Below are 13,887 nucleotides of genomic sequence, written 5' to 3'. Positions count from 1 at the left end.
TCTTTTTCATGCACTAAGAGTTTGACTTCTTCATCCTTAACACACTTTACTTGATCCAAATCTCTAGTCTTCCTCTCTCTACCCTTAGCAAGCCTATATATAGATCTTTCTCCGTCCCTGGTTCCTAGAGCTTGGTATAGTCCGTCAAAAGCTTGGGCTCTTGCCTCACTCACCGCCTTTTTGGTTTCATTTCTAGCTATCTTATACTTATCCCAAGTTTCAGAATAATTAATGTGCTATATATAACACTAAAATTTCTAATGTATATTTAACGCACATGTAAATTTTCATAATAAATTTTGTGACAATTAATTTTGATGCATTAAATATATTAGAGAAAAATTAATTGTCACAAAATTTATTATGTAAATTTACATGTGTGTTAAATATATATTAGAAATTTTAGTGTTATATATAGCGATATTAATTATTTTATAATATAATTGATCTATTAGTTCAGTTAGTTAGAGTATTATGTTAATAACATGAAGGCCTAAATCTTGCATGAGTCATTAATTTATAAAAAAAAAATAAATTTTTTTATTTAGGTAAAAACAAAAAAGTGTAAAATTCAATTTTTTGTTTTATTTTGATATGGAGTGGAATTGTGTATAATTATTTTTTTTTATAATAGTAGGACCAATTTTTTTTAAAGGCATTATGATTTTAAAGTTATGGAAAAAGTTTTGAGAAAATAATCAAATTGGTCTTTGAAAGTACGATATGATGACAAATTGGTCATAGAAGATGAAAAATATAAATTTAGTTTAAAAATATGCAAAAAATATGACTAAAATTAGTCTTGTCGTTAAATTTGTAAGACTATTTTGTCATTAAATTGTAATGTTTAATGAATAATTTGAGAATACATTATATTTTTTGAGAATCAATTTGATATTAAATTGTAAAGTTTACAACTAATTTGTCATTAAATTATTTGTAATACTAGTTTGCTACAATTTTTACACATTCAAAGAATAAATTTAGATTTTTTATCTTTCAAGAACCAATTTTGACGTGTCTTGCATTTTAATAAATGAATTTAGCTACTTATCATCGAGTGTTATTTAATCATTTTTATAATTTTTAATTAATTTTCCCTTAAGATGGACCTTGTGTATTAATTTGAGGGGTCATTCTTTCTGCACCATTCAATTTTCGTCTACACCTAACAAGTTTTGTGAAATTCTCATTTTACCCTTTTTTAAGGGTTAAAATACACCATTTTGTGTTGCATTGTTCATTTCGAATTTTTGGCACACCCATTGGTCTCCTTCTTCTACTTCGCAAAGCTGGTGTTAGTATTGTTCATGGTGTGTGTTTGTTATTCGTGGTTCCTCCCTAGTTTCTCCTCTAGCAATTCCTTGCCATCTTTCGCGAGTTTTCTCTCCTTCACCATCGTGAGTAGCGTTATGTCATTGGCGACAGGTTTTTTTTTTTTTTTGCCTCTATTTGCTCCATACAGATTGATAATCCATATGGTTCATACAGATTAACAATCTGTATGAACCATACGGATTAGCAATTTGTATTAACCATACGAATTGGCATTCTGTATGAAGTAAATGAAGGGAAAAAAAATTATTGGTGACGATGCAGTGCTACTCATGACAGTGGAGGAGGAGATGAAACTCGCAGAAGATGATAAGGGAACTGCAAGAGGAGAAACTAGGGTGGAGCCATGAACAACAAACAGACACCACGAGCAATATCAACATCATCTTGGTGAAAGAAAAGGAGGAGACCACCAGACGTGTCAAAAATTCCAATTGAAGATGTCTTATGAATTGTCAATCTATAGGCTATATGAAGAAAAAAAAAAAAAGAAGAAAGAGCTACCAACCATGTTGATAGTCCATGGGTCCATGAACCAATACCGGCCCATGAAAAGGCCCATTAATGTAATGAAGCAATCAAAAGAAATGTAGGGTTTATAGGCAGGTAGGCAACAAAGGGATAACAGTGTGGAAGTATTCGCAGAACTTTGTTTCCCAATTTCCATTGCCTCCGCTTCCACCTCGCAACCATGGTACGTCGTCAATTTCTTACTCGTTTGGAATTTAATCTCGATTCCTTTGCATCGTTTCGTTCATTTTTTTTTTTTCACTCTGATGCAAACATTTGCGTGCGTGTTTATTTGTTCAGATCATCCCGGAGAAGAACCGCAAGGAGATCTGCAAATACCTCTTCCAAGGTAGGTGCCTTAGCATTTATCACGAATCATCTTCGTTCGTTAGGGTTACGTCTCGTTGAACAATGAATCTTACCTTTCGTTGGTGTTTATGGTGCAGAGGGAGTTTGCTTCGCGAAGAAGGACTTCAATTTGGCCAAGCACCCTGAGATCGACGTGCCGAATCTGCAGGTGATTAAGCTGATGCAGAGTTTCAAGTCTCGCGAGTACGTGAGAGAAACTTTTGCTTGGATGCACTATTACTGGTTCCTCACCAACGATGGCATCGAGTTTCTCAGAACTTACCTTAACCTTCCTTCCGAAATTGTCCCTGCTACTTTGAAGAAGCAAGCCAAGCCACCTGGCAGGCCCTTTGGAGGCCCATCCGGTGATCGCCCTAGGTATTCTATTTTCCCTATTCTATTTTGGTTTAGTATCAATGTCATAGAGATCAAAGTAGATAATGGGAGTAGTATATGAAATCATTGTGTAATTGATTGAATAAGATGATAGTACTTAGCAAAGCAATGCAACATGTATTTATAGGATGGGAGAGATGAGTATGAGCTAATCTGTGGGACTAATTGAATGTGTACGAGCTTAACTGACCTAACTGTGTACATGAGATGCAGGGATTCGGTTGTAGCCTGCAACTGAAATTAAGTGAACTAATTCTGTAGTTTTTGTTGGTTGATTGGGATGTGGCTGATTTGTGTTTTTTTGAACAGAGGTCCACCACGCTTTGAAGGGGAGCGTAGGTTTGGTGGTGATCGTGATGGATACCGTGGAGGTCCCCGAGGAGGACCTGGTGGTGACTTTGGAGGAGACAAGGGAGGAGCTCCTGCTGACTACAGGCCCTCTTTTGGGGTAATCTTATTGCCACTGCACTTGCTCTGTTTTTGTTTAATGTTTAGTGTAATTTGGATGAATTTGATAGGTTATATACTTATTTATAGTTTGCCTCCGGTGAGGATAAATGTTTATAGCTTAGTTTGGATTAGCTTAACTTTGAGCTTTTTACCATAGATAAGTTCATTAGTAATTGTTTCCAAGCATTTGTAATATGTACTTATGGAGAGAGATTTCAAACAAGTTGAGATGCACTACTCAAAGATAACATGTGCGGGAAGATTGATTCTTTATATTACTTAATTTATGTTTTTTTCTCCTCCATAATTTATGTTTTTTTCTCCTCCAAGTGCTTGTTGAGAACTTTATCCAACCCAACACTTGTCTACTTGTTTATAATTTCCCATGATGTGTCTTTTATATGTTGTAGAAAATCTGAAACCAAGTCGTCCTGCATTGCGAACTCATCTGTTTCATTTACATGTGCAATATTTTCCTCGTTTAGGGCAATGCAATTAAGCTATTTTCCTCAATTAGCTTTGTCTGCAAATGGCCTTTATAAAAGAATGATTTTTAACTGATCAACTGTGGCATGTGATTGATGTAGCTGATCATAAGTTTTTGTTGTTAATGTTACCGTAGTTGTGTCTGTGAAGCAGTGTAGTTCTAATGTTCATATCTTCATGAGCATGGAACATTTTTTTGGCGTGCGCCATGCATGCAGTATAGAATATTTTTTGGTTTCTTTTCCTTCTATTGTTTGTTTTTTCTCCTCATATCAATTGGTTTGCCATATTGCAGGGTCCTGGCGGAAGGCCCGGCTTTGGTCGTGGATCTGGTGGTTTTGGAGCGCCAACCAGCTCAAATCTTCCCCAAGTATAATGTTTTCTGCTTTATTTTTTGTTTAGTTTTCTAGAAAGACGTGTCTGTAGTTGGAATCAATGATAATTTTCCATCTCTTATAGATCGTTTTATCGGCCTGATCTTTACTTTATATTCAGTTTTTCGTTCAATGAAGATTTTGAATTTTGAGTGTTTCTACTAATTTGTTGTTTCCCCGGTGCTCGAACATTTATTTTCTCTTTCATTCCCATTTATTCTTCTATCTAGAACCCAAACATCAAATGCTTGCAGTTCTCCTAACTTCGCCAAAAATTATTAATAAATTTCGTTACAACTTTCCATATAATATCGGAATAACTACTAAAATTTACCCACCCGTGAAGTAAAACATGATAGTTAATGCAGCATTCACGCATATTTATCAATTATGCCTTGTGAAAAACCTTTAATCATGAAAAGGCATGTGTCGTGAACCCTTTATTAAATCCTTGCTTGAATATAAACTTTCAACTTCAATTTCATGTTTTTAACATAAAAAATTGACACTGTAAGCAATTTTAGTATTATTTTATCTATTTTGTGTACACATTTTAAAAATATGCTTCCAAAGATGAGGAACTTTTTTTATTGTCTCGTTCCTTTTTACTTTTGTTCACGCTATAAATCGTGACTGGTATTCCGCAATCCGATATAAAATCAATAATTAATGTATTTTGTATAAAGCATATATTTTTCATCATATTAATTAGTTTGCCAACAATGTATATCATTACTTTTTTTTTTCTTTTTTTGTCGCATTAATGATTTTATCTCAATTTTTTCCGTTTTAAAATATTACAGTAAATATATAATATTCTATATGTATATATTAAAATTAACATAACTATCTTGAACGAAAGTATTTGTATGAGTTATTCTTCAATGAAAATGTTTGTAGGAGTTTTTTTTCAACTTGTTATCTCTTTCAAATTATATATATATTTTTTAAATTACCAATAGGTAAAATAATATTGTATTACAAAATTAATTTTTATGTCCTAAATTTAAATTATAATTTATGTTAAAAAATAGTTTCTCTTTTAATTATACTCGTCGTGTATATTACACAGAAAAAAGATAATAGTTTCTCTTTTAATTATACTCGTGGTATTCTCTCTCGAGGGATTGTCTTATTATCCTTACATGATTATTTTCTTGTTCGCAGCATATTATATATAGTACTTAAACAGTTCCTTTTTGCTTTGATATGGATCTTCTTAGTAGTTTTTCAGAATTTAAAGGGACTGAAGTCAACTCAACACCCTGTAGCCCTAAAATACGCACACAGTTCATGTTAATATATTTTAGAATGGTTAGTATTTTAATATTCGGGCCGATGCTTGGGCGGGAACTTAGGTTATGGACAAGCGCCCATGAATCGGGTCTTGCATATTTGAAGAACACAAACATCTATCGATAACTAATTACGACAGATTATACTTACATTTCATTAGATTTAACGAAAATTTATTCAATGCTTGCCATATCTTTTGACCTTCCACAACCTTTCCTCAATTCTTATAATGGAATATTATTTTTGGTATAATCAGGAGATGTAATCCCCTCTTACCAGATCCATCCTTTTTTTGGTATAATAATACCTTTAGTTCTTTCTTCATGTCTAAATCAGGATTGAACCCAAACCTTAGTTAAGAGATCTCAAGTGTCAAATCCTTGTGCGCCAACAAATTTTGGTTTATAAAAGGAATATGTAAGATTTAGTATCTTTCCCTTAACCGCACTATCTCCTTTAGTTTCTTATACGGTTATATAAATGGAAGGATGTCAAAGTAATGTCTAAAGAGAAAGAGTATTGAAGGTAATTTCATTAAACTTCAGAAGATGTGTGTGGGCGTTGTTTACCCTGTTAATTATACTCCATCTCTTCTTCGTTAGACTACTGCAGGCTCAGTTTCCATTTTTTGCTGCTACATACCATGAATTCTGTACAACTTACGTTTGACATGTAAAATTTGCAGGAGCTAAGTTTTTCTGCCGTGAACATAGATCAGATCCATGGTAGTGGTACTCAGCTTATAACTCTCTATGATCTCGTCCACCACTTGCACAAAGAATGGCTGAATCTGATATATTATGAAGCAAGTCAAACGCTGATCTTCCATGTCAGCTTTCCATTTGCGCTTAAAATTCCTTGCTTCAAGTATTCAACTAGCAAAAGTTGCATTTGTGTATTCATATTTGACACACGTATTGCAAATTGAAGCACAACACTTTGAGTCGACGATTCAAATCCTCTCATACACCACCCTACACCACATCACAGATACATACGTACTAAATGAATTATGAAAACATTTCACATAATAGAAGAATTGATTTCAAACAAAGAAGGAAGCAAAAGAAGTTTCTTGAGAGGTATGCACGATGTGTCTCAGGATACTTGTGCACACTTTATCATGTTGCGTTGGCCTAAGCAATCACAGAAGTTTCGAGCTAGAATCACATTTTTTATAACTAACCCTTTTCATTTCATGTTCAGTTAGTTCATCCATTTTTTTTTCTCATCTTATCTTTCCATACCATAAAGTGCAATACGTGGTGTACTTTCAACCACGGCACACGTTTAACCATGCAAACTATATCACATGCAATTCGTGAACTCTAAATGGGACGTGGTTCTGAGGTGTACCTAAAAAGGGAAAGAAGCCTAGTTAATTTGTACTTTCTAGTGGTGTAACGATGCATGAATGCAAGAAAATTAGCAAACATCTCGTGACAAATCCCATGCTTTTAGAGATCACGTTACACTTAGGGCTTTTACAGGTGGAATGATCAATAGCCAAGTAGTAAGCTCATGATCTGGAAAACGCCATTTTAAGATTTTTATTAAAAGCTTTCATTATTAAAACACACTTATCCTACAACTACTTTTTCCTTTTTGATATGTTCTACAACCACTTTATTTGTATGTGTCAAAATTATCTTATAACAGATGCATGTTTGGTCTATGAACATAGTATCTCTATATTTTTTTTTTATACTAATTGGGTGGAAGGTAGTAGTATTTACACGTACGTTCCCATCATCAACTAGTAAACTCAGCCAGTGAAAAATGCTATTTGCTGTTTGCTATTGGGTAGCTTAGCTTTTGTAATTTTGATTAGAAAGGTTAAGACCCTTTGCTCTTTGAGTTTCAACCTTGAACATGACCACAAAAGGGTCAAGCTCTTCTGCCGCTTCTTCAGCTTCGGGGGATGCTAAAATCAAAAGGGTTCTCACCCATGGTGGTAAATACGCACATTACAATGTGTATGGAAACTTGTTCGAGGTGTCTTCCAAGTATGTGCCTCCTATTCGCCCTATTGGTAGAGGCGTTAATGGCATAGTCTGGTTAGTGTTTTATTTCCTTCTTCAAATTTAAATGCATAAATTTGATATTTGCTTGGAAATGATTTATGTTCACTTGAACAATGTTTCTTTTTAGTGCTGCTTTTAATTCCGAAACACACGAACAAGTTGCAATCAAGAAGATCGGTAACGCATTTGACAATATAATTGATGCTAAGAGAACATTGAGAGAAATCAAGCTCCTTCGTCACATGGACCATGGAAATGTAAGTGCTCTTTCTATGTACCCCTGCAAAGTGAGGACATGGTTTTCAAATATAATATTTTCCTAGTAATCATGATGCAATTGTTTTTATAAATTCATATGATATTAATCTCTTATATATTGAGTGCATATGTTCCTTCTAGAATTCTGATCAATCACACGCAGCTGAAATTAATGGCCTCAATAAGTAGTTAAGATTTTCCTCGCCAGCAGTACTGGGGGTCGAGTGAGAATTTTTTTAATGTTCTACATATTTCAATTTCTCCTATTAACATCAGAGTATTCTGTCTACAAAATTAAATAAAAAGAAATCAAAACTACTCAATGGGAATGACGTCAATGGAATGTTAAACATATTTTATAACTGATAAACCCCTGAAACTATTTCCTTGCAATACAAATTTTGTTTCAAAAACTGTTATTGGCAAGAAAGATATTTAATATAGATATCAACGGTAAGAGAGGATTTGTCTTTTTTCGTATCCTCTTTGACAAGCATCATGTAAGAAAATTATTCTATACATGCATACATACGTGTGTGTAGATAGATGAATAATGTAGATGTAAATATAGATAGATAAATTCGTAGTGTGTGAGAGAATTATCTAATTCAATTTAACTTTGATCTCCTATTGTCTTTTCGTCTACATTTCTAGAGCTTGTTCTCCATTTACAATTACCTTTCTGTTTAAATACTTAAAATTGCTATCATCTTTCACAGATTATTGCCATCAAGGATATCATACGACCCCCCAAAAAGGAAACCTTCAATGATGTGTACATTGTTTATGAATTGATGGACACTGATCTTCACCATATAATTCATTCTGACCAACCTCTTAGCGAAGAACATTGTCAGGTTTGGCTTAAATGATACTATTGGATCTCAATTACATGCTTTTTTCAACTTCTTTTAAAGCATCTTTGTATTTGTAATATTTTCTAACCTAACAATATCTACCTCTTGTTACAAACAAAATAGATAGCCCTTCTATCCTTCTCGGATGGTAGCAGTTTTTCGTTTAAACCTTTGAATTAATAACAGGCCTTGACGTTGGATTAAGATCATAAATTGTAGACCTAGTGTATTTAGCATTCATATTCTATGAAAGTCAATGGTATTGAGAGTATATTTTAAAGTACCGAAATGCTTTCTTTTCCATTACAGTGACACATATTTTGCCTATGCTAACTCAAAGAACTATTGCAACTTAGGTCTTATCGTTTGACATAAGAATCTCACACAAAAACTCACCCCAAGAAATATTTTGTTTGTCTTTCTGCTTTAAATGAGTTTGAAATTAAGCATGGAATTTATATTTGAAGAAACTTGTGCAGTACTTCTTATACCAGCTGTTACGGGGGTTGAAATATGTGCACTCGGCTAATGTTTTACACCGTGACCTTAAGCCCAGTAACTTACTAATGAATGCAAACTGCGACCTTAAAATTGGGGACTTTGGTTTGGCAAGGACTACATCTGAAACGGATTTCATGACAGAGTATGTTGTCACACGATGGTACCGTGCCCCAGAATTGCTCCTTAATTGTTCTGAGTATACCTCTGCAATTGATGTTTGGTCTGTTGGGTGCATACTTGGTGAAATTATGACCAGAGAACCCTTGTTTCCTGGCAAAGACTATGTTCACCAGCTCAGGCTTATAACGGAGGTATGGTTTTGGTGCTTCCAATTTTGGTTATGCTCTGCTGAAGCATGCAAAGTTTTTAACTATGAGTTTAACAGGCATGCAGCACTGTCAGTGTGTAAAAGTTTACCAATTAGAAATCTTTCTTGGTACAAATTTTAAGATGTTAAAAGACCTTTACACATTGTCGGTGCATATATTATTTATTGTTTAACTAATGTATTACATTACCTATATCTGTCAAAAAAACATTTCCTATACGTGCCACGTTACCTTTATTATTGTGGATTTTTGAGAGAAATGCATATAAGCTGATTTTATAGTTGCGTGTAAATTAATTACTGGCTATAAGTTGTAGCTCCATTCATACATTCTGTACTCCTTTGGCACAAAAGTTATTAGGTTCACCTGATGATGCAAGCCTTGAATTTCTCCGAAGTGATAATGCCAGAAGATATATTAGACAGCTTCCACAGTACCGGAAGCAAAAATTCTCGGCCAGATTCCCTAACATGTTGCCTGAGGCATTGGACCTGTTAGAAAAGATGCTGATCTTTGATCCAAACAAACGCATTACTGGTATGCATCCTTGTAGAATTTTGAGTTTCAATGCAGGTTTATAGCTTTCTTAGTAAATATAAATAGTCTCATTTGTTTCATGTTTATGTGGTATTTTCATTTATATGCAGTTGATGAGGCACTATGTCACCCATATCTTTCATCACTCCACAACATCAATGATGAGCCAGTCTGTCCCAGGCCATTCAGTTTTGATTTTGATCAGCCAACGTGTGCTGAAGAGCACGTGAAGGAGCTCATTTGGAAGGAATCAGTGAAGTTCAATCCAGATCCACCATGCCAGTAATTCTTTCTTATTTGTATAAATGTAACGAGATAAACCTCTTTCCCCTTAAATATATTGCCTGTGCATCCGCCAGATGATTTGCTAGAGACAAATTGAAGTTCTCTTCCTTGTAATCTTGTTCTAGACCAACAAGGATATGGAAACAAATTTCTCCTGGAAAATGGGTAAACGTTAGAAATCCAGTTGGACAGGCCTTTATAAGAGTAATAAAAAAGCTGTGTTGTATTGTGCTCGCTCAAGTTTGCTTTGGGAGGAATAGGGTGTCACAGAGCCTCTCTCTTATTTCATGACAATTATCTTTTAATGTCACTTTCCAGCTTTAGTGTTTACATATGAGACCGTTTGTTACATTTCAAGTCTAAGATGCCTTGGCTTTCACGTAAGGTGATTGGTGATTCTTCTTGTGAACTGGTTGAGTGTGGCAAAGTGTTATGTTAAAGTAACACTAAAGAGTTTTGATCAATAATGAGTCTGCATAATGAAACTATCTTCCTTTTGAATGCAGCAATAGCAATCAAAAAACTGTGTGCTCGTTACTTCTACCTATTTATGTTTTGCAAGGTCCGTGCAAAAAACAATGAATTTCACTAGTAGACGACTAAAATGTGTATTTATTATTGACTCATTTCTGTATCATTGTTGTCATTGCCTTGTTCAGAGTCTTTATAAGAACACAATATTTTTAAATACAATTTTTGAAGTATTACATTGCTTTGGATTGTTCCCTTAAACTTGGTCATTCCTTTTACATTCATAAATTCCTTCTGTAAGTGCACGTTTGAACCTTGATATCTTCGATGGGCAAACTTTCTTCTGGGAAGGTACATGCCCCAATCTTCTCTTCTCCCTGGTCTGGCAACAGACCACAAGGAGCAGGAGTCACATCACTTGAAATTCCAGCAATATCAGTGCAAGTCCATGGAACTTTCTTAGCCTTCTTTGCCAGTTGAATGGTTACATTGGATATGCAGATTCCAGTGAAAGGGTCACCAGATATACCCTCCAACCTTGCTGCCATAGTGACATTCTCAGCAACCATATCACGATAATTAATGTTCTGAATCACAGGAAGTGCATTAGGATCATAGTTGTCATCAGCATGAGACCCATAATTTCCTGTCATCCAAAATGCCCATTTCATGGTTTTCATGGTCATTCTTCTAACAAATATGTCCTTGACATAACCCCCTCTTCCTACAGCAGTTTTGATTCTGACCCCTGATTCTGAATTGATGGCTACAATGTCCTCAGCTCTGACGTCCTGAATCCCACCAGACATCTCACTCCCTAAAGCAATCACAGCACTGAATGGAGAAATACAAGTGAGTCTTCTAATTACAAGCTGCTTTGTTGGCATTCCATAAGCTATACCATACTCATCCCAACCGCTCTTCACAGCCACACAGTCATCCCCAGAGACAATGTAACAGTCCTCAATTCGCGTGTTTGTGCAAGAGTCTGCATCAAAACCATAAGTCTTAGTCAATTTGGCCAACATTTAGTGCATGGTAAGGTAGATGGTTCCTATAATTACGCTGTTCCTCACTTTTTACACTGTTACTACAAGACTTCCTTTAAAGAGAATGTGGCACATGGAATGGTGAATTTGGTAGACAGGACTATTGATAGAATTCTGTAACTAAGTTGTATCATCTAGGAAAGGATGTGGAGATGTTTTCTAACTTACCAGGGTTGATTCCATCTGTATTTGGGGATGTCACAGGAGCAAGAATTGTGATTCCTTGAACAACAAGGTTGCTGCATTCAATTTCTTACATTAATTAGAAAACACAAAACAATAATTTCCCCGGCAGGTAGTCTGTAGAGTCAATTATTAAAGATAAAATAGACAGAGCAAATAGAGAAAAAAGGATGAACCTGCTGTATATAGGATGTACATTCCACGATGGAGAATTAACCAAAGTGAGATTGGATATTTGAACATTATCTGAGTACATGATTTCAATCAGGTAAGGCCGGGTATACTTGAGCTCCCCCTTGCGGAATTTTTGCCACCACAGATCACCTTGTCCATCTATTGTGCCATTGTCCCCTAGAAACAAATTTGAATTCAACAATTAAAACAAGCAAATTCTTAGTTGGACTAGATTTGTAATCCCAAAACCTCGAGTTTCATTACCAGTTATGATTACATCAGTGAGGTTGGTTCCAAAAATTAGGCTGCTAAACCTTCCACCTTGTGTGTCCCTCCCTCTACCATAAGATGGCAAGGGATCAATCACCGGCCAGTCATTCTCATCCTAATACCATAGTTTTAAAACAAACAAAATTTCAATACACTTAAATCACATTAAGTGAAGAATAACATAACATTAGCAAGTTAACCTGCAAGAGTTAGACATTAGACCTGAGAGGCAAGAATCACAGCATCCTTGTGTAGGAATAAAGTGAAATGGCTGGTGAGATTGAAACTGCCAGTTAACCATTTTCCTGGGGGAACATAAAGTTGAGAACCACCACTTGATGCATACTGACTCAGATGATCTATGGCTGCCTGAAAAGCTTTTGTGTTCAAAGTTGTTCCATCACCAACCCCTCCAAATTCTTCCAATGAGGCACTGTAAGCTCTGCAGCTCATAGCACAATACTCAAAGTAGTCCAGAACAGGAGCCCTGCGACTCTCTACTACAGCCAGGTTTGGCAATGCAACCAAGAGAACACATAATAACAACAACATATCCATTACCTGCCAAATTTCACATGTATCTGAAGATGCCAAAGTAGATGTTCTTGTAGTTAATGCTAGGAAAGAAAGATGGGAGTAAAATGGAATGTTTCTTGTACCTTAATTCTTTTGGAGGGAGAACAGGTGCGGCGTTGAGCTATTGGTATCTTTTCGTAGGGAGACATTGTAGGTATATATAATATATATATATATATATATATATATATAATAATAATTATTCAGCATTATATTTCTTATTTGTCATGTGAATACGATAACAGGAACGTGTCTTGTAAGGTGATGTTTGCAATCCGTCAAGTTTTTTTTCCGGTTCAATTAGAAAGTGTGTGAAAGCAGAGATAAAGTTTGAACAGAATTACTCATCCCGTTCCTACATTTTTGTTGGAATTTGTGATGTCTAAGCTAAAAAAGAACACAGCCTTATTGCCAAGATCGTGTTACTACATTGTATATATTTTTGTCCATATCTACTGGGAGACATATAGTTTCAATTACATAAATTATATCTGCCAAAGTAAATTAAATGTTTTCATTATTGAGTTCGAAGTCTGATGATTCAGCATCCGATTGAGGCAAATAATGAATTGGCGTGCGAATTTTGAAAAGGTACTCTCAACTCAACTGAACAGATTTGAAGACACGATCCATTATTAGTGTTGAGCGCACTGCAAGAATATGTAATATATTTAGGCTATGCAATGGCACAAGGCCAATTTACTAATTTCAGTTCCAGCTTCTTTTGCCTTCCATTTTCCAAGCTATTTTTTTTGTTTCCTTTATGTGTGTGGTTCACCTTCTCTAGTCCCCCACTTACAATGCATGTTACTTAGAAGTTTTAAGTGGATCACAGAAGAGAAGAGTGGCGTAGGCAATAGATCATGTTGTAGCGTGCATCAACCAGTGTCTTTTCTTCCACTACATAAAAATATACGCACATGATGACTTATCTGCCACTATTCTTCATTTGATATCATCCACTAATATCTTTTAATAATGTAGAATGTAGAATAAAAGTATGAAATATGTATATGGTGTGGACGATGATGGATCATAATGCTGAAAATGGGTTATTGGGTGGGAAATAGCATTCTTTTGTTGGGAGAGGAGGGCCCACATGGTCACGGAACTTTGTCGGAACATGTCTGCATTACCTTCCATTGCCAATCACGTGAATGCATTTCTAATCGCAAAAA

At 35.2% G+C, this 13,887-nt stretch overlaps 3 protein-coding genes across 5 annotated transcripts in view; 2 read left to right on the top strand and 1 right to left on the bottom strand.

Moving 5' to 3' along the window:
- Positions 1-4,064, top strand: part of LOC100499910 (plectin/S10 domain-containing protein) — an 11,536-nt gene extending 7,472 nt beyond the window's left edge. Inside the window, exons 4-10 of one of the 2 annotated variants that reach the window (XM_041015178.1) lie at positions 1,346-1,400; positions 1,492-1,554; positions 1,964-2,029; positions 2,146-2,194; positions 2,292-2,571; positions 2,899-3,037; positions 3,821-4,064. In XM_041015178.1, the coding sequence (XP_040871112.1) occupies positions 1,346-1,400; positions 1,492-1,554; positions 1,964-2,029; positions 2,146-2,194; positions 2,292-2,571; positions 2,899-3,037; positions 3,821-3,901 (733 nt within the window). In that variant the 3' untranslated portion in view covers positions 3,902-4,064. Of the gene's footprint in view, positions 1-1,345; positions 1,401-1,491; positions 1,555-1,926; positions 2,030-2,145; positions 2,195-2,291; positions 2,572-2,898; positions 3,038-3,820 lie in introns of those variants that run through there. The other variant, NM_001250893.3, reaches the window with a different exon arrangement.
- A 2,354-nt stretch (positions 4,065-6,418) lies between these two features.
- Positions 6,419-10,718, top strand: LOC100785306 (mitogen-activated protein kinase homolog MMK2). Its single transcript, XM_003525328.5, has 6 exons — positions 6,419-7,252; positions 7,347-7,476; positions 8,197-8,334; positions 8,814-9,146; positions 9,518-9,701; positions 9,812-10,718. The coding sequence occupies exons 1-6, from the start codon at positions 7,068-7,070 to the stop codon at positions 9,985-9,987; spliced, it is 1,146 nt and encodes a 381-aa protein (XP_003525376.1). The 5' UTR covers positions 6,419-7,067; the 3' UTR covers positions 9,988-10,718.
- Positions 10,581-13,350, bottom strand: LOC100785841 (probable polygalacturonase). Of its 2 annotated transcripts, none has more exons than XM_003525329.5 (6): positions 12,793-13,350; positions 12,356-12,694; positions 12,128-12,248; positions 11,866-12,040; positions 11,675-11,745; positions 10,581-11,445 (listed from the first exon to the last, which is right to left on the bottom strand). In XM_003525329.5, exons 1-6 carry the CDS (start codon positions 12,856-12,858, stop codon positions 10,739-10,741), a joined length of 1,479 nt encoding a protein of 492 aa, XP_003525377.2. In that variant the 5' UTR covers positions 12,859-13,350; the 3' UTR covers positions 10,581-10,738. The 2 variants fall into 2 exon arrangements, with proteins under 2 accessions (XP_003525377.2, XP_006580552.1); XM_006580489.4 differs by having other exon boundaries at positions 12,356-12,714; positions 12,793-13,347.
- Between the last annotated feature and the right edge of the window lie 537 nt (positions 13,351-13,887).

Source organism: Glycine max, chromosome 5 (assembly GCF_000004515.6).
Source record: "Glycine max cultivar Williams 82 chromosome 5, Glycine_max_v4.0, whole genome shotgun sequence".
Taxonomy (NCBI): domain Eukaryota; kingdom Viridiplantae; phylum Streptophyta; class Magnoliopsida; order Fabales; family Fabaceae; genus Glycine; species Glycine max.
This window is presented reverse-complemented; position numbering and strand designations above follow the sequence as displayed.

What these genes read in the sequence shown, in the direction of transcription:
- LOC100785306 (XM_003525328.5), top strand. Translation starts at nt 7,068, where the DNA reads ATGACCACAAAAGGGTCAAGCTCTTCTGCCGCTTCTTCAGCTTCGGGG. An exon ending in GGCGTTAATGGCATAGTCTG is followed by an intron (nt 7,253 to 7,346) that starts GTTAGTGTTTTA and finishes GTTTCTTTTTAG; the next exon opens with TGCTGCTTTTAATTCCGAAA. An exon ending in AGCTCAGGCTTATAACGGAG is followed by an intron (nt 9,147 to 9,517) that starts GTATGGTTTTGG and finishes TTGGCACAAAAG; the next exon opens with TTATTAGGTTCACCTGATGA.
- LOC100785841 (XM_003525329.5), bottom strand. Translation starts at nt 12,858, where the DNA reads ATGTCTCCCTACGAAAAGATACCAATAGCTCAACGCCGCACCTGTTCT. An exon ending in CACTGATGTAATCATAACTG is followed by an intron (nt 12,041 to 12,127) that starts GTAATGAAACTC and finishes ATTTGTTTCTAG; the next exon opens with GGGACAATGGCACAATAGAT. An exon ending in TACAGATGGAATCAACCCTG is followed by an intron (nt 11,446 to 11,674) that starts GTAAGTTAGAAA and finishes GTTTTGATGCAG; the next exon opens with ACTCTTGCACAAACACGCGA.